Source organism: Prosopis cineraria, unplaced genomic scaffold, assembly GCF_029017545.1.
Source record: "Prosopis cineraria cultivar Desert tree isolate PC_DT_omini unplaced genomic scaffold, ASM2901754v1 PC4, whole genome shotgun sequence".
NCBI classification, from domain to species: domain Eukaryota; kingdom Viridiplantae; phylum Streptophyta; class Magnoliopsida; order Fabales; family Fabaceae; genus Prosopis; species Prosopis cineraria.
The window spans coordinates 6,741,994-6,763,287 of NW_026555335.1; the positions used below are offsets into that span (position 1 = coordinate 6,741,994).

At 35.7% G+C, this 21,294-nt stretch overlaps 4 protein-coding genes across 6 annotated transcripts; 3 read left to right on the plus strand and 1 right to left on the minus strand.

The window, feature by feature from the left end:
• Positions 1 to 288: 288 nt before the first annotated feature.
• Positions 289 to 2,513, plus strand: LOC129309395 (pentatricopeptide repeat-containing protein At5g66520-like). Its single transcript, XM_054950967.1, has one exon. The coding sequence runs from the start codon at positions 434 to 436 to the stop codon at positions 2,315 to 2,317; it is 1,884 nt and encodes a 627-aa protein (XP_054806942.1). The 5' UTR covers positions 289 to 433; the 3' UTR covers positions 2,318 to 2,513.
• A 1,003-nt stretch (positions 2,514 to 3,516) lies between these two features.
• Positions 3,517 to 9,254, plus strand: LOC129310016 (uncharacterized). Of its 2 annotated transcripts, none has more exons than XM_054951823.1 (7): positions 3,517 to 3,838; positions 5,168 to 6,661; positions 6,767 to 7,453; positions 7,542 to 7,625; positions 7,709 to 7,784; positions 7,911 to 8,233; positions 8,908 to 9,254. In XM_054951823.1, the coding sequence occupies exons 2-7, from the start codon at positions 5,339 to 5,341 to the stop codon at positions 9,112 to 9,114; spliced, it is 2,700 nt and encodes an 899-aa protein (XP_054807798.1). In that variant the 5' UTR covers positions 3,517 to 3,838; positions 5,168 to 5,338; the 3' UTR covers positions 9,115 to 9,254. The 2 variants fall into 2 exon arrangements, with proteins under 2 accessions (XP_054807798.1, XP_054807799.1); XM_054951824.1 differs by lacking the exon at positions 3,517 to 3,838 and adding an exon at positions 3,939 to 4,905.
• Positions 9,255 to 10,893: 1,639 nt separating this feature from the next.
• On the plus strand, positions 10,894 to 14,022 carry LOC129309366 (rRNA-processing protein fcf2-like). The gene is made up of 5 exons (XM_054950929.1): positions 10,894 to 11,194; positions 11,283 to 11,343; positions 12,173 to 12,250; positions 12,365 to 12,480; positions 13,441 to 14,022. The coding sequence occupies exons 1-5, from the start codon at positions 10,950 to 10,952 to the stop codon at positions 13,562 to 13,564; spliced, it is 624 nt and encodes a 207-aa protein (XP_054806904.1). The 5' UTR covers positions 10,894 to 10,949; the 3' UTR covers positions 13,565 to 14,022.
• A 1,131-nt stretch (positions 14,023 to 15,153) lies between these two features.
• Positions 15,154 to 18,893, minus strand: LOC129307683 (pyruvate dehydrogenase (acetyl-transferring) kinase, mitochondrial). 2 transcript variants are annotated; one of them, XM_054948541.1, is made up of 6 exons: positions 18,459 to 18,893; positions 17,462 to 17,720; positions 17,146 to 17,278; positions 16,790 to 16,937; positions 16,454 to 16,667; positions 15,154 to 15,532 (listed from the first exon to the last, which is right to left on the minus strand). In XM_054948541.1, exons 1-6 carry the CDS (start codon positions 18,705 to 18,707, stop codon positions 15,474 to 15,476), a joined length of 1,062 nt encoding a protein of 353 aa, XP_054804516.1. In that variant the 5' UTR covers positions 18,708 to 18,893; the 3' UTR covers positions 15,154 to 15,473. The 2 variants fall into 2 exon arrangements, with proteins under 2 accessions (XP_054804516.1, XP_054804514.1); XM_054948539.1 differs by having other exon boundaries at positions 17,146 to 17,326; positions 18,459 to 18,892.
• Positions 18,894 to 21,294: the final 2,401 nt, after the last annotated feature.

A 21,294-nucleotide genomic window follows, 5' to 3' on the forward strand; every position in this document is an offset into this window, starting at 1 on the left:
AATCAATTATGGCTAGGAACTCAAATTCTTTTTTAAAAAATAAATTATAAATATCCCCAACAACAATTTTAATTATCATTTGAGTTATATATAAAATTTAAATACATTATTTGTTATTGAAATTTTTGAATTTCTAATTATCTAAATTGATATTTTTAATTTATTTTTTTGAAAAATTATCAAAAATTTAACAGTGATTTTTTTTTTGTATCATTCTCCCTGCATAAATAATAAATCTGTATAAACGACTACTTTAATGTCCCGATTTCCTGAATCATCCTACCAAAATCCACTGCTCATTGATCACAGGTCGTGTCTCCAACAAAAACAAGTGGGACTGAAAATGCTTAGATATTAATTTCTGTCTTTCGTTGAAATTCTCCCAAATGTCAAAGACCAGCGGTTCTTCCCTCATGACCGTCCAAGACTGAGAATGGTTTCGCCTCACGTGCAGATCCTCCAGCCTAGCTCCGTGAACCCTTACTTGCCAACCCATTATAGAATTGAGTCATGCTCGACCATGGCTGAACTCAAGCAACATCACTCTCTCTTTGTTAAACTCGGCCTCTCAACTAACAACGATGCTATGGGACGCATAATCAAGTTCTGCTCGTTGTCCTCAAATGGTCATTTCCCCTATGCTCTCCGAGTTTTCTGCACTATTCCAAACCCTGACGCGTTTATCTACAATACCGTGATGAGAGGTTATTTGGGGGACCATCTGCCCAGAAATTGCATTCTCTTGTACTCATTGATGCTCGAAGAATCTCTGATACCCAATAGTTTTACATTCCCATCTGTTATAAGAGCTTGCTGTGTTGATAATGCTATTAAGGAAGGAAAACAAGTCCATGCCCATGTTGTGAAATTCGGGTTTGGAGCTGATAGGGTCTCCCAGAACAATTTAATTTTTATGTATGTGAATTTTCAATCCTTGGATGAAGCTAGAAAGGTGTTTGACAAAATGCCTGTTCGAGATGTGGTGTCTTGGACTACTTTGATTACCGGGTATTCTCAATGGGGACTCATTGATGATGCCTTCGATGTGTTTGAGCTTATGCCGGAAAAGAACTCTGTTTCTTGGAACGCCATGATTGCCTCTTGTGTTCAAATCAATCGTTTCCAGGAAGCATTTGCTTTGTTTAACAAGATGCAGGAGGAAAAAGTGGAATTGAATAAGTTTGTCGCTGCTAGTATATTAACTGCTTGCACAGGACTCGGAGCTTTAGAGCAGGGGAAGTGGATACATAAACAAATTGAGAAAACTGGGATAGAATTGGACATGAAACTTGCTACAACGATCATTGACATGTACTGTAAGTGTGGTTGTCTCGAGAAGGCATTTGAAGTTTTCAGTAAATTACCTGAGAAGGGAGTTTCTTCATGGAACAGCATGATTGGAGGGCTTGCAATGCATGGAAAAGGAGAAGAAGCCATCAAGCTTTTCAGGGAGATGGAGAGGGAAGAAAATGTTGCTCCTGACAGCATCACCTTTGTGAATCTTCTCAGTGCATGTGCTCATTCAGGACTACTTGAGGAGGGACAATATTTCTTCCATTACATGATTGATGTCCACAATATTGAACCCAAGAAAGAGCATTATGGCTGCATGGTTGATCTGCTTGCCAGGGCTGGAATGCTAGAAGAAGCAAGAAACATCATAGACAACATGCCAATGATTCCTGATGCAAGCATATTAGGTGCCCTTCTTGGAGCTTGTAAAATCCATAACAATGTTGAGTTAGGGGAGAAGATAGGCCAGAAAGTTATTGATCTAGAACCTGGAAATAGTGGGCGTTATGTGACATTGGCTAACATATATGCTAATGCTGGAAGATGGGAAGATGTTTCTAATGTGAGAAAGTTAATGAATGAAAGGGGAGTGAAGAAGGAACCAGGTTTCTCCATTATTGAAATGGATGGACTTGTGAATGAGTTCATTGCAGGCGGAACGGCTCATCCGTATCCAGATCATCTTCAAGCTCAAGCAATACACACCAAACTCGAAGAAATATTGGAATCAATCAGGTTGGTTGGCTATGTTCCTTGCACTGATGCTGCATTGCATGACCTTGTTGAGGAGGAAAGGGAGAATCCCTTGTTGTATCACAGTGAGAAACTTGCTGTTGCTTATGGCTTGTTAAGAAGTAAACAAGGTGAAACTCTACGCATCACCAAGAATCTGAGGATTTGTAGAGATTGTCACCAAGCAATTAAACTTGTCTCAAAGCTTTTTGATCGTGATATGATAATAAGGGACAGGTACCGTTTCCACCACTTTAGCAATGGAGAGTGTTCATGCAGAGACTATTGGTAACTGTTAAACTTTGAAGTAATGTATTGCTAGAATTTCTGTATGTAAAGTTTTATGCCTTACCTTAAGGTGAAAACAGCATGCATAGAGCATAATATACATGTATTCTTATTATCATAAAATTGCCACAAGCAGATGTTGTGCATAATTTTCGGTCAAATTGATATTTTGATCTTTAAGTGTATTTATTGTTTTAAAATTTGATTCCTTAAATTTGTTTGATGCTAAATTGCTGATTTTGCTTATGAACCGAATAACTACCTGTCTGCTTAGTTGATAAATGGCTATGGTGTTGTCTCAGTAGCAGAAAAGAATAACTAGCATTTTACAAGAAAGAATTTTTTTTTTTTTTTAACCTGAATTTTACAAGAAAGATTGACATCATGGGACTAAGACAAACAATATCAAATGAGGAAGAGAAAGTGTACAATTCATGTCATTGTCATGAACGGACATAAATAGTGGTCTTATAATAGGTTAGATTAAATTATGCTTAACATTTTTTAAGAATATCATTAATTATGGGCATTATATTTATATTTATTTTATTCTTAGACGAAAAAAAATTATATTTTCATGCTATATATGAAGCTAATTTTCTTTATCAATTAAAAAAAGTGTGGAATGTAAGTTGAACTGTGGTTGTAAAATAGGTGTTGATTCACACGTTTTAGCCGAACCTTATACAGGCTGGCAATCCTTACTTTTATAAGTAATAGAGTAAAACTTTCATATAAAGAAGCAAAAAACAAAAAAAAAAAAAATTTATACTTCTAAAAAAAAATAAATGGCTCATTGAGTTTATTAATCAAATTTCCTTTAGACTCGCTGAGTCAACTCAGGTAAGTTTTTTATTTAAGTAAATCTAAAACAAATTGGTAACATCCTCATCAGGATATGGGTTCTAAAAACATTTTAGGTCATCAACATTCTGAAGCTTTTTATCTATAATAAAATTGAGAACAATATAGTGCTTTTTGCTTAAAAGAAATATGGAATGACAATGAGTAGACCCATGGTGTGTGGAATCTATTTTCTGTCATTCTGCATAAAATTTGTATTTCAAGTTACGAAAATGTTTTAAAAAATAGTGATAATAAATAATGACAATTATAATAAGGATCTCAATTAATTCTCAAAAAAAAAAGTGCTCAATGTTGTAACAATAAAAATAAAAATAAAAATGAGAAAATGGGGTAACACGGCCGGGTCGAGTTGACTCTGGAGCCTCTCACCCAGCCATCTACTCGCGACTCACGATTCCCAGGCGGTTTCGGCCTCTCCTCCTTCTCCGATCAAACTCCGATCTTACAAACGCACCTGAAGTTTTCTTCTTTGTTCCGAGAAAAGATTGCGATTCCTCAGAATGTTGCTCTCTGAATTCTGAGAAACCTTCGGAGATATTAGCCTTCACCATTAGCTGCTTGTTTTTCTGATTCCGATTCCGTCCCGTCACATATGTTATCTCATATCGTTAGAATGAAAAGCTCTTGCTCATCATTTCTTTTTGTTATAACCCAGATGGTAAATTTAATTAAATTCAATTATTTCTTGCTCTTCTCTTTTACTAAGTAAATTTTCAGATAATAATTTTCTTCTTCTTGAACTTCGAACCGCAATACCGAGATCATAAATTCAATTAAATTCATTATTTTTTTGGCCCCCTCCTCATGTTTGAATAGTTATTTTCCATTTGTTTTCCTGGTTATGCTAGAGATATTAGTAGCTGCTGAGAATTTCAGCTTGAGATTCATGTATTTTTTTGTCCTGCGTTTAGTGGGATATATGGATTAACTTGATTACCTGGAGAACACACACTTTGGAAAATAAACACTTTTAAATTTGTTGCTTTTGGTTTGGGTTGATCAGATGCTAATTGCTAGCACCAAGCTAATAGAGCTTCAGGAAAGATGTGAAGGAAGAGAACAAAAGAATCTAAGTGCTTGTTGCTCTCTGAAGCAGTTATTAATCTCCAAATGTTGCCCTTTTTTTCAGATGTTTTTGGAACTCCTTATATCTTTGCTTATAGGAACTCTTAGTTATTGGGTAACCACTTTCAATTAACTATTCTCTTAACAGTATACTATCCTCTCAAATTCCATCTTACAATAATCATCCCTTGATATCTCCTAATTCCTAAACACTTAAGTGTTAATCCTTGGCTGTTGTTGGGATGTCTTTCTTCTCTTGGTTTCCAGGACAAGGCCTCGCTTTGCACCTTCTTCCTTGGCAACGCACTCATAAAGTTTTTTTTTTTTTTTTTTAAGTTGCAGCTACTGCAAACAGCAAAGGAGTTTGCTTTTATTTTTGTAGTTGCTATTTGTTCTTTCTATACTTTTTATGGCATGATTTTAATCCTCACAGTAGAGCCTATCAATTGAACTCCCCTACCCCTCTTTTCCCATCCTTTCTATAGAATGGGCAAAAGATACATCGGATTGTTGAAACATCTCAGAGTTACAAAAATAGTCACGATTTGGTAATATATATGACAGACATCCCTGAAAAGTAGCAGAATTGATACAAAACATAGTCCAGGTCACAGTAGCAGATTGATCACATACTTGATCAACAGCTGCAATAAACATAAGGTTAGCTCCATTTTTTGGAGAGGACAGGTCAAATGTATCATAGCTGTAATGTTTCTTCTTTTTGCTTCTTGCTGGCATGTTTCAAAATTTCTCTCTTGCTCATCATCAATAGAATTGTTTCAAACTGCCTCTATACACACCTGTAAGACCATCTCAATGATATAGGTTATTTTTCCCTTAAACGTCTCCCATCTGTCTTTCTACTTGTCTTTATTCTGACATGGCTTACGCATTTTAAATTTTCTGGCTATACTATTTACAGCTCTGAAATCTGGGCAGCAGTTTTCCTACAGAAGTGCACACCTTGATCACTGGAACAGGGAAAGCTCTTAGATTTCTGGATATGTTATAATTGTGGGACTTTTATTCCTTGGACTCAGCATTCTTTCAGATGTGAGTGGAGGATTTCTGTTTTGGATAAATATTTGAACTAATGGCTCCAATTCGCTCCACCGGATTTGTTGATCCTGGTTGGGATCATGGCGTTGCTCAAGACGAGCGGAAGAAGAAGGTTAGATGTAATTACTGTGGAAAAATAGTTAGTGGTGGCATATACAGATTAAAGCAGCATCTAGCACGAGTTTCTGGGGAAGTAACATATTGTGAAAAGGCTCCAGAAGAAGTCTACCAAAAAATGAAGGAAAACCTTGAAGGATGCCGTTCCAATAAGAAACAAAAGCAAGTTGAAGCACAAGCATATCTGAAGTTCCATTCTAATGATGAGGAAGATGAGGAAGAGCGAGTTGGGTATAGAAGCAAAGGGAAGCAGTTGATGGTTGATAGAAATGTTTCTGTAAATTTAACTCCTCTTAGATCATTGGGATATGTTGACCCAGGTTGGGAGCATGGCACTGCTCAGGATGAGAGAAAGAAGAAAGTCAAGTGCAATTACTGTGAAAAAGTTGTTAGTGGAGGTATAAATCGGTTTAAACAGCATCTGGCAAGGATTCCTGGAGAGGTAGCACCTTGTAAACATGCTCCTGAGGAAGTTTATCTTAAGATGAAAGAGAATATGAAATGGCATCGCACTGGAAGGAGACATCGACGACCTGAGGCCAAGGACTTTCCAGTTTTCTATTCAAAGTCAGATAATGAAGAGGAAGAAGATGAGCAAGGTGATGATGCACTGCATCATTTGAACAAGGAAACTCTGTTAGATGTTGACAAGAGATTATCTAAGGATTTAAGAAAGAACTTTAAGGGTTTGTCGCCTAGCAGTGGTCCTGAGCCAGTATTAAGAAGATCAAGATTGGATTCTGTTTATCTGAAATTGCCAAAGAACCAGACACCTCAAACTTACAAACCACTAAAAGTTAAGACAGGCCCCACTAAAAAATCACGCAAGGAAGTTATTTCAACAATTTGCAAGTTCTTTTATCATGCAGGGGTTCCTTTACAGGCTGCAAACTCCATATACTTTCACAAGATGCTGGAAGTAGTTGGTCAATATGGACAAGGACTGGTATGCCCTCCAAGCCAACTAATTTCTGGTCGGTTTCTTCAGGAGGAAATCAACACAATTAAGAATTACCTAGTTGATTATAAGGCTTCTTGGGCATTTACTGGTTGTTCTATAATGGCAGATAGTTGGAGAGATACCCAGGGTAGGACTTTAATTAACTTTCTGGTTTCTTGTCCTCATGGTGTTTATTTTGTTTCTTCAGTTGATGCCACTAATGTTGTAGAAGATGCATCAAATTTATTTAAGCTTCTAGATGAAGTGGTGGAAGAGATAGGCGAGGAAAGTGTAGTGCAGGTATTCTGTTCTTTTTTAATCTTGTGGTATCCTCCCTCATTCTCAATGTCATCTATCTAGTAGCAGTTATTTATCCTTTTTTTTCTTCTCCCCCTTTTGATATAGGTAATTACTGAAAATACTCCCAGCTATAAAGCTGCTGGGAAAATGCTTGAAGAGAGGAGAAGGAACTTATTCTGGACCCCATGTGCTGCCTACTGTATTGATAGGATGCTTGAAGATTTTGTGAAGATAAAATGTGTTGGAGAGTGCATGGAAAAGGGCCAAAAAATTACAAGGCTCATATACAATCAAATATGGTTGTTAAATCTTATGAAGAGTGAATTTACTCAGGGACAGGAGCTTCTAAAGCCAGCTGGCACCCGCTGTGCCTCTAGCTTTTCTACATTACAAAGCTTGCTGGATCATCGAGTTGGTCTTAGAAGAATGTTTACATCAAACAAATGGCTTTCATCTAGGTTCTCAGGCACGATTGAAGGGAAGGAGGTGGAAAAAATTATTTTGAATGTTACATTCTGGAAGAAAATGCAGTATGTCAGGAAGTCAGTAGACCCAATAATGCAAGTACTTCAAAAGCTTTTCAGTGGCGAATGCTTGTCAATGCCATATATATACAATGACATGTGCAGGGCGAAACTTGCAATCAAAGCCATTCACAGTGATGATGCTCATAAATATGAACCATTCTGGAAGGTGATAGACAATCACTGGAACTCTCTTTTCTATCACCCTCTTTATTTGGCTGCCTACTTCTTAAATCCATCATACCGGTATCGTCCGGATTTTGTGGCGGTATGTGAGAATGTTGAATATTTTTTATTGGAAGCAAATTTTTTCTTCATTTTTTCACCTGAAGTAAATATTTGTTTTATATGACTAGCATTCTGAGGTGGTACGTGGACTCAATGAATGCATCGTGCGGCTGGAGCCAGATAACATGAGACGGATTTCAGCATCAATGCAGGTTAGATATCCTTGGTGATATTCTTGTATGATGACAAAGCTACTAGAAACGTCCTTAGTTACTGTCATTTTTACGTTTTCCAGATTTCTGATTATAATTCTGCGAAGGCTGATCTTGGAACTGAACTGGCAATCAGCACTAGAACAGAGCTTGAACCAGGCAAACTGCTGCATTTTCTTCTAAAAGCTTCACATACAGATTCCTTTATATGCATGGATAGATATGCATGATTATTTTCATTAGATTAGCTTTGTGTTGATTTGTTCTTCTGTTCTACATCCCCAGCTGCTTGGTGGCAACAACATGGAATAAGTTGCTTAGAACTGCAAAGAATAGCTGTGCGCATATTAAGTCAGACAAGCTCATCCTTTGGGTGTGAGCATGATTGGAGTATATATGATCAGATACACAGTAAAAGGCAGAATCGTTTATCCCAGAAGAAACTGAATGATCTCATCTATGTTCACTACAACTTGCGACTTAGAGAATGCCAGTTAAGAAAAAGGTCCAAGGACTCGAGCTCTGTCTCTGTTGACACTGTCCTGCAAGAGACTTTGCTTGAGGATTGGATATATGATGCAAACCTACAAAGCGCTGGTGGTGAAAAGGTACTCAGCTTTGCAGTTTCATATAACTTGCAGGTCTTTTTTTTTTTTTTTTTTGTGTTGGAGGGGAGTGTTGAAAGTGAACTTGCTTGAGTATTAATAAAGCATTAAGTAACCACAGACACTTGGTTTAACTAGTATGGGGGTTGTATTAGTTTAATCAGATGTCTCGAGTTTGAGTGATGGAAATACAGTAGCATTGGTGATAAAGCTTCCATCCAAAAGGGTCTTGTCCCAACTTGATCTGGAATAGTCTGGCCCTTGTTAAAGTACCCTCCAATCGATGTGGGATAGGTTTAGGATACCAGGTGCTTTATGTGGGGGAAAAAAACATTAATTGAAAGTCCATTAGATATCATTACTAAATTGTAGTTGAGTTGGCCAAATGAAGTCATGCCATGCTTTGTGGCAGATCCTACATTTTTCAGCCGTCAAAAGTTTTCTTTGCCTCTAGCACATTGTTGTTCATCAATGTGAATGAAATGGGATGTATTTGCCATAAGCATGTTTTGACTTCGCATTATTGCTGTCATTCTCATGCATAAAACTTCCAAGTCTTTGTGTTTGAAATTCCTCACCATCTTACTGATGAGGGAAACATCCTCTCCATCAAGGTTTAGCTTCTCCTCAGCAGTGAAGCTCCTGACAGTGTATTGAATTCTGCGTCGTCTTCGCAGGTTATCAGTTTTGGAGTCGAACAAGATGATGAATGCGAAAACGATTCGATTGATTATGAAGATGGAGGTGCAAGGCCTGTGAAGGAGTCTCTTGAGCTGGTTGCTATGGTTGACGTAGGATCATTGGATGGAGATCATGCTAACATGGATGCCGCCACTGACGATGAATCTGATCTGAAATATTTTGGTGATGATCTGAGTGAGTAATAATCAGGTTTCATGTATCATTGTTTACTAGTAGTAACTACTAATATTCTGCGAAGAAAAATATGAAAAACTTTCTCCTCACAAGCCATGTATTGGATATCTATTTTTATCTATTGAAAGCAATATCAGTTGAGATGGAATCTGTCTTCTTTGTTTTATCCCTTTCCAGCTCCAAACCACATCTCCTTGGATTGAGATAAATATGTCTGAAGAAGGCTATCCATAGTAATTTTCAGTATCATGGATAATGGGCTATAAATTGCTAGTTTTGCCCCTTTATTTTTTTGGTTAAATTATTTTGCCAACCTTCAGTTTTTATTTATATTTTTCATTTTTTTAATAACTTTACATTTGTAAGTACTTTTAGTAATTCAGAACTGTTTTGATTGAGATGGCATATAATAGCCATTTAAAAATTAACACACCAGAAGTATAATGATAAAGATTAAATCTTTAAGACATATAAACACTGATTTTTTTTTTTTGGTCTTTGTAATCTTATTTTATTGATTAAAATTTTGGTGTTAGAATGTTATGGTTTTGGACAATTTTTAATTTAGCCCTTATCTTCAAATCGTGCTTATAAAGCGACTTTTGCTATTTTGACACCTTGGATATAAATTATTTATCCTAACGAAAAGGATACAATTGAATAATTTTGATTATGCTATATTGCCAAGATATCATATCATATAGTTTGCAAAGTCAATAAATTTAACAGTAAAATTTAAAATTAACAAAATTTAAAGTATATAATGACTCCACAAGTACACAAACTTAGGGTCTATTTTGGCTTTTGCTTTTAAAAACTGTTATGTAATATTGTTTTTAGAATTATTTTTCAAGATAACAATAAAAATCTATTTAATTATATTAGTTTAAAAATAATTTTACAATTAAAAAATAGGTTGATAGTGATGGTTGCAAGCAATTTGCAACCATCATTAGATTGAAAATGAAACAGTTTTGAAAATAAATTTTTTATGTAAATGATATAATATTTATATTATATTTTCCATCGGCCTAAAATTATTTATATAATATCGTGAACATGTGACTTTATGACACCTAATTAAAATATCTGAACTCAACGTTGCATGTATTAGGACAAATAGAATAACAAATTATTAATTTCATTTTCTATGCTTTATACACTACAAAATGAAAAAAAATGAAAAGTTACAAAATACCCTTTTGCAACAACTAATCAGCTATATGAAACCACCAAGAAATTTTTATTCCACTCTCATCAGGTTTTAAATGGGAAGAAGTTTTTTGTTTTTTGTTTTTTTTTTAATCGCAAAACTCATTGATACCGAGTCCATTCTCTCATCTAATGTAAAAGGTTTTTTTTTTTTTTTAGTGCTAACAGGTTTCTAAAAGTTACGTTAGATTAGACCATAGCTATGTCCTATCAGGTTGAACTAATCTTTTATAAATATATATATATATATATATATATATATATATAAAGGCAAAAGAAATAGGCTCTGTCAATGGCAAGATTTATTTCATCCAAGATATTGAGAGCAACTGATATACTTCTTTTAAATAAGTTGCTACATATGAAAGAACCAATATTCAAATGTCCAATTACTTATTTAAGTACTGATAATTCCTACGACTCACGCCAATTTGGGTTGAACTAATCTTATTTGTTTATAATACATTCAGGAGAAAGGCCGTGGACTGTTTTTGAAATGGGCCCACGGCATCTTTTTATCGGTCCAAACCTAAGCCCATGTCTGTACATTTTTAAGGATTCAGGATTTTAATTAAAGAATTTGGAAAAGTTGCTGGTTCCATAGTGTCCTTCACCTTTGTCGCCGGACAGGATGCCGGGGAGCGAGCCAGTAGTTGGCCTCTCATGGCAACCTAAGTTGCCTATTCCATCATCTTCTTCTTCTTCTTCGACAGCAACAAATGTCTCTCAGAACAAATCTCAACCGGACGCAACTAGTAGCGCTATCTGGAAACCCAACTCCGAGCTTGTGGATGGCCTTCTCGTTCCGCCCAGCGACCCCAAAAAATTGAATAAGTTACTCAGAAAGCAAGTTAAAGATACAGCCGGCAAAAATTGGTATTCTTCCATTCCTGCTACTTATTATACTTGTGATTTGAAACGAAAATTATCGTGTTTTTCTTTTCTTCTTTCGTATCTTTGTCAGGTTCGACTTGCCTGCTCAAATCATGACCCCCGAGTTGGAGAAAGATCTGAAGCTATTGAAGGTTCAATATTTTTAATTTTTAATTTTTCTTCTTTTCCTTTTTCGTTGGAAGTGTGTTAAATGTTATGTTCTCTCCAAGATAACCCACTTTCGGTTACTCCAGTACGGGCAAAGTATGTAATTCTATTCAAAAGATATGATTCTTCAAAGTTCAAATACTGGAAGATAAAATTGGCACTTTGCTGCTACTATGTTGGTTTCAATACACATAGATATGCGGTTTCCGCCTTTAGTTTCTTTGCACCATTTGATACCCAAAAGAAAATCATATGGGCACTTAATACGTAGGAAAAAAGAAAAAGAAAAAGAAAAAGAACTTTCTACTTGTTTCGTTCCTCTACTTAAAAAAAAAAAACAAAGAAAGAAAATAATGTACTTCTTGTGCCTTGCCTGTCCTCTCTAAGTGAGCTTGATCTGATCGTTGCACGTGATGTGGTTAAATAAGCTGCACTTTCATGTCCCTCTCTCTTTTTTTATATGTATATTATGGCTACTTTAATCATGGAAAACTAGTGGGATGCGTTGTGATATAACCAAAGAATTTGTGGATACATTTAAAGCTGAAATTTTCTTTAAGTTGAAAAGATCAACAAAACAGACACCTTACCAGGTCATGGATTTATAAACTGGGAGTGCACTAGAAATGTTGAGGTCAAGTTCGTATTAGGATAGGAGCATTTGATAATCTATATTTATTATTATTAATTTGCTAAAATCCCAGATTTGGCTGTATCTATCTATTTACATCTAGATTCCTTGTTTTATTTCTCATTTCTATTATTTTAGCCTTCGTACGTCTTAAGAGGAATGGTATATGTTGATGGTTACAGTTGAGGGGTGCCATTGATCCCAAACGGCACTACAAGAAGGGTGATTCAAAATCAAAAACGTTACCCAAATATTTCCAGGCAAGTCAGTTGTTTAATCTAAATAGATAATTATGTAGAATTTATATAACTTGTGCCGTCAAAATTTCAAGCTGCTTAATAGCTTATGCATTTAAATCATTTGAACATAATCAGGTGGGAACAGTTGTGGAGTCTTCAGAAGACTTCTTCTCAGCAAGATTGACAAAGAAGGAGAGAAAAGCAACACTTGCAGATGAGCTGCTTTCGGATCCTGCTTTTTCAACCTACAGGTAAGCTACACGATATTTCCCTTCATGGATGATGGTGCAAGATTACTTGTCTTCATTTTGTATGTATATTGTGGTGAGTTTACACATGGATATATCACAGATTCACAGCCATAAATTAAATGTCAGAATCCATTAGGAAGAAAACAAGTGACACTCGTGTGATCAAAAGTCTCATTTAGAGGGGGAATGGTGTTTATAGTTATATTTTTGTAGGTGCTCCACTGCAACCTTTAACGTTGACACCATACGCTTAACAGTGTTTTATCCCATTATAAGTTTGAGTGCTGAACTTGCGGCTGATTAGCCTTTAAAATGGTGTGGCCATGTGGCAACCTCTTATAACCGGTTCTTTTAAGCAATCACCATACAATGCTCCGGAATTAAGTAAATGATACGTTTGAAGAGTTGTAGTTGATCGAGTATAATGGCATCATTGTTGAATCATTTTTTCAACAGCTGTTTCTCTCATCACACTTTTTTTTTTCTTTTTGGTTACATCTCTCACTCACTCACCACGCCTTTTGTTGTACAGAGGTAGCATTGTTGGTTTTTTTTTTTTTTTTTGGTAGGTTTCAGTTTATGGCCTTTCTCCCTTTGGTTTGGGTGAGGTTAGGTAGAGTGGAGGGCAAGTTAAATGGTTGTTTTCACTTCTTTCCCCACATAATGGATCTTTTGTTTCACATAGGGGGGAAAAATTCTCTTGCATTGCACTTGATGATGGAAGAATGTTAGCCTTAGGCACATGGATAACGATTCTACTTTGCATGGTGCACAAGTATACCTCTTGTATTTTTTATCCCCAAATAAAAAAGAAAGAGGCCTCTCTTGGATGAGGTTCATATAATTAGCAGGTTAAACATTTGAAGATAAGCACTTAAGGACGGACTTGTGCATTCAAAGGGAAGACTCTCACGCTTTCTTGGTTATTTACACATTGCTTGTTTATCATCTTTATTTCAGGAAGCGGAAGGTCCGAGAGATTGAAGAGAAAAACCAACCAGGTGGAAACAACAAGTGGAAGATAAAAGGTCAGAATTCACGGATTAGTGCCAAGGAAAGAAGGGCCAAGATAAGTAGGGTTTAATGAATCTCTTCCTTGGTGAAACTAAACACTGTTTCAATGGCAACGCCATGCAGTTGTTGTCACGAAGCAACACAAAAGTATCTTCTCTCTTGAGATTTTGCCCCCCCTACCCCGGGGGATGACTATGAAGTCAGGATAGGGAAAGGAACAGCATTCCTTCTTTTAGGTAGGTGCAATAGTATTTTTTTTCCCCCTGGAGGTAGATGCAATAGTTACTGCTCTAAAAAATATCATAACTTGTCTGGCATATCGAATTTTTCTAAACTAGGCCTGTGATGGCTGCAGTTTCATTGCTTTTTTGTGTTGTTTAATGTTTTCTCAATACCATTGCTGTATTTTATTGTAGAACGTGGAGAAGGGTTGGGTATTCCCTTGTCATTCCTTGCCCCCACTGACATCAACGTGTTTATGATATGATTACATTATTTTAACACAAGTAGCTTATTCGGTTTTGTTTACGATTGAAATCTAAATCAGTTGGCTGGAAAAATATTAATTAGGACCCTTCATGATTTTGGTAGAATTTAGTTCATTGGCATTTAAGATAGCATGGAAGTAAGATGGCATCAACGTGCTTTTTTTCTTTTCTTTTCTTTTCTTTTTTTTTTTTTGGTTTCATGTTTCACCCACAATTGTACGTATAACTGGTTGTCCATTCCTCCCAATAAAAATTTTATTGCCAAAAAAGCGGCATGTATACAAGATCAACTTGAGAAATGTCCAATCTCTCAAAGTAAACAGAGATGTTTTATATGACTGCTGGCAAATCACAAATCCATGCTTCCTGCCATGATTTTGAAAGAGAGCATTGTTTCTCTCTTGCAAAATTCAGTTGACAAATCGTGGGGGGTTCTTGATATTTTGCATAAGCTATCGACAAGAGCTAAAAACGCTTAATGAAATTAATATTTGATAGTTCAAACTAAAGTGATGTGTTCTTTGGATGATAAATTGTCATTTCGCTAATTTTACAATTTGATTAAATAAAAATCAAAAGGAAAACATAACTTTAAATTATGCAATTACCTCATATTTTATTATAAGTTCTTGCATTTTTTTGGATATTTCAAATCTCTACACTTTTATTTCTTAATATTTTAAGTCTTTATATTTTGTTCATTAAAACACTGAGAATACTGAAAAATTAAAGTGTAAAGACTTATAATATTTTATAAAAATATATAAAAACTTATAACAAAATATAAATAAAGTATAAAAATTTAAAATTATGTTTTTTCAAAAATAAACCACCAATAAAGTGAATTCAACTGTCTCAATTCATGACCGTATGGTGCTCGCAGACACCCACGTCCCATTGTGTTTCGGACAATGGAATCCTTAACAATAAACCTACTAACAACCGCCAGGCGCCCCAACAAGGAAGGAAACTTGGTTCCATACAGAGACAATCATTGAGTCAATAGTAACTTGTTCTTTATAGTCTACCCGCCTCGTCTTCATCAACACCATTTCTTTGTTTGGGGGTGGTGGACCCGTGCTTCTAAAATTTTCCTTATCAGATTAATTGATAGATAGGTTCTACATATCGCATAGGAATTTTCCATGCAAAGTTTTTTGAAATCATAAAGTATCCTAGTAATAAAATCCTTTTATCAACGTCAAATACGACAGAAATTCCATTTCCAACAGGGGCGGAATAATACAAGTTTGAGGACAAGGAGCGTGTAGGAACGAGATTGGGCAAGATGCCAAAAACTAGACAATCATTTCTAAGGCATAATCTTCGAGGATCATATTGTGGCATATCTACAAAAGAAACTACCAATTAGTAGAATGGAAAAATGACAGTAAATCTGTTATTTTATTTAGTCACTTTTTTCACTGCACAGCGCTTGCCCCAGTAACTTCAGGTAACTTGGAGTCAGGAGGACCCAGCTTAGTGTTACTTTCACGGCAAAGGTTCTTGAGAATCTCCCAGACGAGACAAATGGAGATATGCATCAGTCCCTGTGAATAAAGAACCAATAACTACTAGAATTCACAGTAGTTGAAGCAAGCGAAGATACAAACACACGTACGTCTATTTGTATGTCTATTTTATCTTTGGCTCTTAGGATAGCTGCCTCTTTTTCCAGGAAAAATGATTGATACGTATTACCGCATTATGCGATTGTAGTAGTCAAGTTATACAACTAAGCAATTTATGAAGCATGCAGCTACCGCATGGATCCCCCAGTAATGACTTATGAAGCATCAGGCATTGACGTGAGGCAAAGTATGGATAAGAATATCACAACATGACAAAATTTAAAACGTCTCTGGGCATAAATTTTTTTTTTTTAATCTTTTTTAGGGGCAAAAATGTCTAGGCATAATTCAAAATGTTCATGTTATGTCAAGACGCCAGAGATGGAGACAACTCTTTTCCAAGTATTTGTACTCACTAACTTATGACTGACTTAACACATGAAATAGAAAAACTTAGATTTGAATATGATACTTCTTGAGGCTGTTATACCAATAAAGGTGCGAAGGCTAGTAGACTTATGCTATTACTCATGCTTACAACCAAATACCTAGCTGTATTGCAAAAATAAGCAATTAAACAACTTTCACAACGGCCATGGGAACGTGGAATCATTTACAGGGCGTCACAAATCAATGGCATCAGATCTAATGGCCAGAAAAGGAGGTGCAGATTTTCTGTGAGGCCTAATTAGATGCTACAATAGTAAAGGTAGACACACCTGAATCATACTAAATTGCAGTCAGATCAGATCTCAAAATATTTTTTTATCCCACCATTTTACCATACAATGAAGACACAAAAAATTGCCGTGCAGAACTCTAGTAGAATAGTGGGAGGACGTCTGAATGAAATATAATGCAGAAGACAGCCACTAGAAATAGCTTTGCTGATTTACTTACCGTATCCTTCCATAGAGATTATTTGAAGATCACCACCGAAGTACCGAGCATACAAGCGGCTAATTGGAAGTCCATATCCATATCCAGCCATTGTCACCGCATTAGCTGTTCCAATATCTGAATGCTCATCCAATGGGTTTCTAGCAGTACTGTAGAGATAAGTAAAAATTTTTGGAAGACCGCTTCTTGGAATTCCCCCTCCCTCATCTGAAACCTACAATGCCAGTCACACCAACTACCTTAACGAAGCAATTTCACGCTGGCATGTTAAAATATCCAATACACAAGGCCAAAATTTACAATTGTCCTTGTTAAGATATGGAAAAAAAAAAAAACCTTTATGGTGACATCCTCTTCCCCATCAGCAACTATTATTCTGATGGGAGGTGCAACTTTGTCAGAATCCATAAATCGCTCTTGGACAGCACGCAGTGAGTTCTTAACCAACTCAAATACCATTAGATGCAAATGAGCAGGAACATACCTGTTAAAAATACATAAACAAACTATAAAGAAAAGGAACAGAGACAACTTCTTAGCTAAAACATACAAGTCAAAATGATATAACCATACTAAAGTAAGACAAAAACAAAAGAAAACGGAAAGAGACACGAGGTTGGGGATAAAATGAGAAAAGATAACAGCGAAATGGAAACAAATGACTTCAGGAAAGTAAGAAGCAAGTTGCTTACGGAAAAGTAAAATCAGGATCCCCATATATCTGAACATCAGGAGCACTGCCATATTCACGATAACATATAGCACGAGCATCTTCACTAGCAGTCCTTGCCACCTCCATTGGAGACATTTTTGTATGTATATAACCTACAACATGAGGAGGAGGATTGGGATTGTGCAACTCAACATGCTGCCCTGTACCCAAAAAAAAGGGGGGGAAAAAACCAAAACAAAACACGACAAAACATACACATGGATTGAGTTTAGTGTTTCGACCAAATACTTAAATCCTTAGTCTCAGAAGGCAGGTATAGTGTTCTATCAACTCACCAATAAGCATACGGATTCCAATTCTTGACATGTAGAACCGATCAAGGAACTGCTGAATATCATCAAGATCTTCATAAACTATCTTTGGATCCATACCTTTCTTTAACTGTTGAACACCCAATGCCATCGCGGGTACCACATTGTTGTGTCTCACCTTGATGGCCTTTATCATTTCAGTGAATTCTTTCTCATCATTCATATTCTTGATCTCAGGAAAAGATCTAACATCACGGAAGGAATCTAAGTACCAATCTCGAACCTGCAAACAAAGAATTCAGCACATAATTCAATGGTCAATAGGCTTTTAAGAAACAAGTCTATGTAAAAGTTAAACAAGTTTTGTTCCCACATGCTACTTTTATTGAAAGTTGATAAACTTCCGGAAACCACGCCCTTGAAAGAAACATAAAGACCAGTGAAAATCATTAAATTGAGGGCACAGTAAAATTCCATTTTTGACAGTATAAGCATTCAGTCGTAGAAGAAAGAAACAAACATGTACGTATACAATAATAATCAATATTGTTGTGAGCATTAGAATATCATACAGCTCGCCCAGTTTGTGTCGAGGAAAGGAAAGTAGGCAAAAACCATAATTAGAAAAATAATAATCACAAGATTCAGCAAAGTTGACCCTGGAGCCCATGTTAAAGGTATTCAAGCTCCTCGAAACCGAGTAGAACTTCCTATACTCAATTACTCACATGTCAATTGCAGAGACCAGGAAACTATATTATATAATTGACTAATACAGATTCAAAATATCACTTCATCAAATTCGAAGAAAGTTCTCTCAATTCTCACGACTCAGTCGGTAAAGAAAAACAAGGCCAAATTAGTGAAATGGACTATCTAAAACTCTTCCGCACAAACAAATAAGATTAAACAAACAGAATTACCTCGCAAGCAAGGGGAGGAATTCTGATTAACGAAATTCACAAGAAAAAAAAAATTCAATGTAGGAAGAGCAGCGATAAAGGGACAGAAGAAGCAGCACCTTCAAGACGGCAGGCTTTTGAGATAATCCATATGGAAGCCTCTCGAGCTCAATAGCTCTTCTAGCGATCCTAATGGGAAGTTCCTTGTGAAGGAACTGAGCGGAAATCAGCAAATTCTTAATAGTAGGTTTGGACCCAAATTCCATCATGTACCTCAAGCTCACCCCCGTCTGCTTGAGACAACCCCATCTGTGAACGTCCTCGATCAACCCCTTGGAAAAGGACTCGCAAGCCTTCTTGGCCGCCATGGCTCAGTTCCGGAGCCAAGAACAAGAACAGGAAGGTCCACTTTGGGTAACGAATCGGAGCAGCAACAATCAGCATGCAAGCCAAGCACTACACAACGCAAAAATGACATAGATAAACGAATCCCCGGTTGAGAGGGAGGGAGGGGGAGAGAGAGAGAGAGGAGCTCCTTCCGTGGGGAGAGAAATTGACAGGTGAGGAAGATGGGTCCTCAAAAAGGAACTACGGTTAGATTCTAACCATACAAGGACGGATTGACACTTCCTTTTTCCAGTGATTAATATATTTGATCAAGCCGAAAATGTTCTTAATCCTCTGATTTAAAAATGCCTAATTCCCAATCTCGTTTTGCAGAGGGATTCAGTAAAAATGAGCAGAGCGGCCGGTTTCAAGTTTCAACACGTGATTACTTCAAAGGGACGGTGAGGTTTGACAAGTGGGCCAATAAGTATCGCACACTTGTCAAGTGAGGAGGCTATTTCGGGGCTTTCACTCTCCGCACTGGGTATTTCGATTCAAATTTTACCGCGTCAGATAGGAAAAATACTGACATAGTTGTCGGAACCGGACAAATGGATAATCAGTACGTTTCTGCCGTTTCACTACGAGACCCATGACCCCGCCATACTCGGCCCAGTTAAGGCCCACTTTTGTTATTTATTAAAAAGATAATTGTTTGTTCGATTTTATTTTTATAATTTGATTACTATGACGGTCCCACATAAGCCGTTTTAAGTTTTGTTTGAGTTAACATATAAAATATTGGATACGTATCTCTCTCTCTCTCTCTCTCTCATGTATATACACTTTTTAATTATATCTTTATTTTATAGAGAATTGAGAAATTAATGAAAATATTTTAAGTAAATGAAATGTTGTATTTATTATCATAGATATGATTAAAGAGATGCAAATTTTTCTTTTAAAAAAATAAAATTTTAATTAATTTTTTTAAAAATAAAAATTATTTAACAATGACTTGTATAATAATTAAAAGATTGTGTCTTAGCCTTCACATGACGCGAGGCTCGTTGCCCAGTTGACCTTGGCAATTATTGAGATGACTTGAATAAACATGGTACACTTCTCAAGATAAGCCCTTTCCTATCGTTACAGATAATATAAACTACCGTGGAACACGCATGTGTGTATGTTTTCTCCGGTTATAATATATTTTTAAGGTTCTAATTACTTTATCAAAATTAATGAGAGATGGATGAGCTATTAATTTTATCTAAAATCAGATTAAACTTCTAATTTTTTTTTAATTTAAATGAAAAATTTTTAAATTCATGTCATATTCTTTTTCATAGTTAATGAATTTAAATAATAGTAATATTTAAAAACATAATCAATACTCTATCAAATAATTTATATTAAGAATAAAAAATTAGTCTTGAATGTGCCCTGTAATTGGGAACAAAGGAATTATAAAATTTAATAAAATTTAATAATTAAGGTCACTTGGAGTAATCAAGCAAATATTTTTATGTGAAGTTTCAAATTCTTATACTCTCCTCCATTTTTATATGTAATTCATCTTTAAAAAAAATGATGATCATTTTTACAGATTGCCTTGCATAAATAGATGGATTATTAATTATTTTCTTTTAATTTTATCCCTTTACAATTTTCAATGAGTATAGCAAAAAGTTACAGGGAGAAAAAGTTTTTAAAGTCGATGCATTTTGTAATGGTAAACTAAATTTTGTTTTTAAACAAGACCATTAAGTTAACGATGTCTTCTTGAAAATAACTTGTTTGCTCTCTTCGTTGAAAAATTTGAAATATTTTTAACTGAATTATAAATTCAATAAATGAATTAATTGTCTTGGAATTGATATTAACTTCTTATATTTATCCTTATTTAATATATTATTTTACTGAAGAGCTAAGGCTAAAAGATTGAGTAATTTATCAATTAAAGGTATTTAAAAAATTCATTAATTACCCATTTAAAAACTAAAATTTTTTTATAGTATCTTATATTTTTAAAGGAGCTAGTATAAGAGTAGGTACATGAGATAAAAAAATAGTAAAAAGAAGTGTGAATGTTGGGTTGAGTAGTTCATTAATTAAGAGTATTTGAAAATAATAATTAATGGCCCATTAAAAAATTAAAATTATTTTACAATATTTTTTAATATTAAACTCTCAAGAAATATCTTATGTTTTTAAAGGAGTGAGTATGAGAGTAAGTATATAAAATAAAAGAAATAGTAGTAAGCGTGAATAACGGCATGGTGGGGTAAAGGATATCAGGGAAGGAGAGGAAGAGGAGAATGGGTGAGGCGGTCCCAAGCATGGAAGCAGGAAAGGGATGGGTGGGTGAAAGTGGTAATCAATATATGTTTTATTATTTATCTCAAAGTACTCTCCACTTCATCAATTATCTTATCCTCACCTCCCCACTTCTCTTCCAATGGTGATCCTTCTTCGTCGTTTATTGTATATCCCTTCTTTATGATTTATTAAATTTTTCAAATGTGTCTCTTCCATGGTATTGAAAACCGGACCGGACCGGCCGGGTCAACCCGGAAACCGGTGAACCGGTCCCCTGTCCGGTCTGGGTTTGCACTTAACCCGGTG

Coding starts and splice junctions, on each gene's coding strand:
- LOC129309366 (XM_054950929.1), top strand. CDS start 10,950: ATGCCGGGGAGCGAGCCAGTAGTTGGCCTCTCATGGCAACCTAAGTTG. Junction 11,195..11,282: donor GATACAGCCGGCAAAAATTG/GTATTCTTCCAT, acceptor TATCTTTGTCAG/GTTCGACTTGCCTGCTCAAA. Junction 12,251..12,364: donor CGTTACCCAAATATTTCCAG/GCAAGTCAGTTG, acceptor GAACATAATCAG/GTGGGAACAGTTGTGGAGTC.
- LOC129307683 (XM_054948539.1), bottom strand. CDS start 18,707: ATGGCGGCCAAGAAGGCTTGCGAGTCCTTTTCCAAGGGGTTGATCGAG. Junction 16,938..17,145: donor GATCCTGATTTTACTTTTCC/GTAAGCAACTTG, acceptor TATTTTTAACAG/GTATGTTCCTGCTCATTTGC. Junction 15,533..16,453: donor AATCTCTATGGAAGGATACG/GTAAGTAAATCA, acceptor CTTTATTCACAG/GGACTGATGCATATCTCCAT.
- LOC129310016 (XM_054951823.1), top strand. CDS start 5,339: ATGGCTCCAATTCGCTCCACCGGATTTGTTGATCCTGGTTGGGATCAT. Junction 6,662..6,766: donor GCGAGGAAAGTGTAGTGCAG/GTATTCTGTTCT, acceptor CTTTTGATATAG/GTAATTACTGAAAATACTCC. Junction 7,785..7,910: donor TAGAACAGAGCTTGAACCAG/GCAAACTGCTGC, acceptor CTACATCCCCAG/CTGCTTGGTGGCAACAACAT.
- LOC129309395 (XM_054950967.1), top strand. CDS start 434: ATGGTTTCGCCTCACGTGCAGATCCTCCAGCCTAGCTCCGTGAACCCT.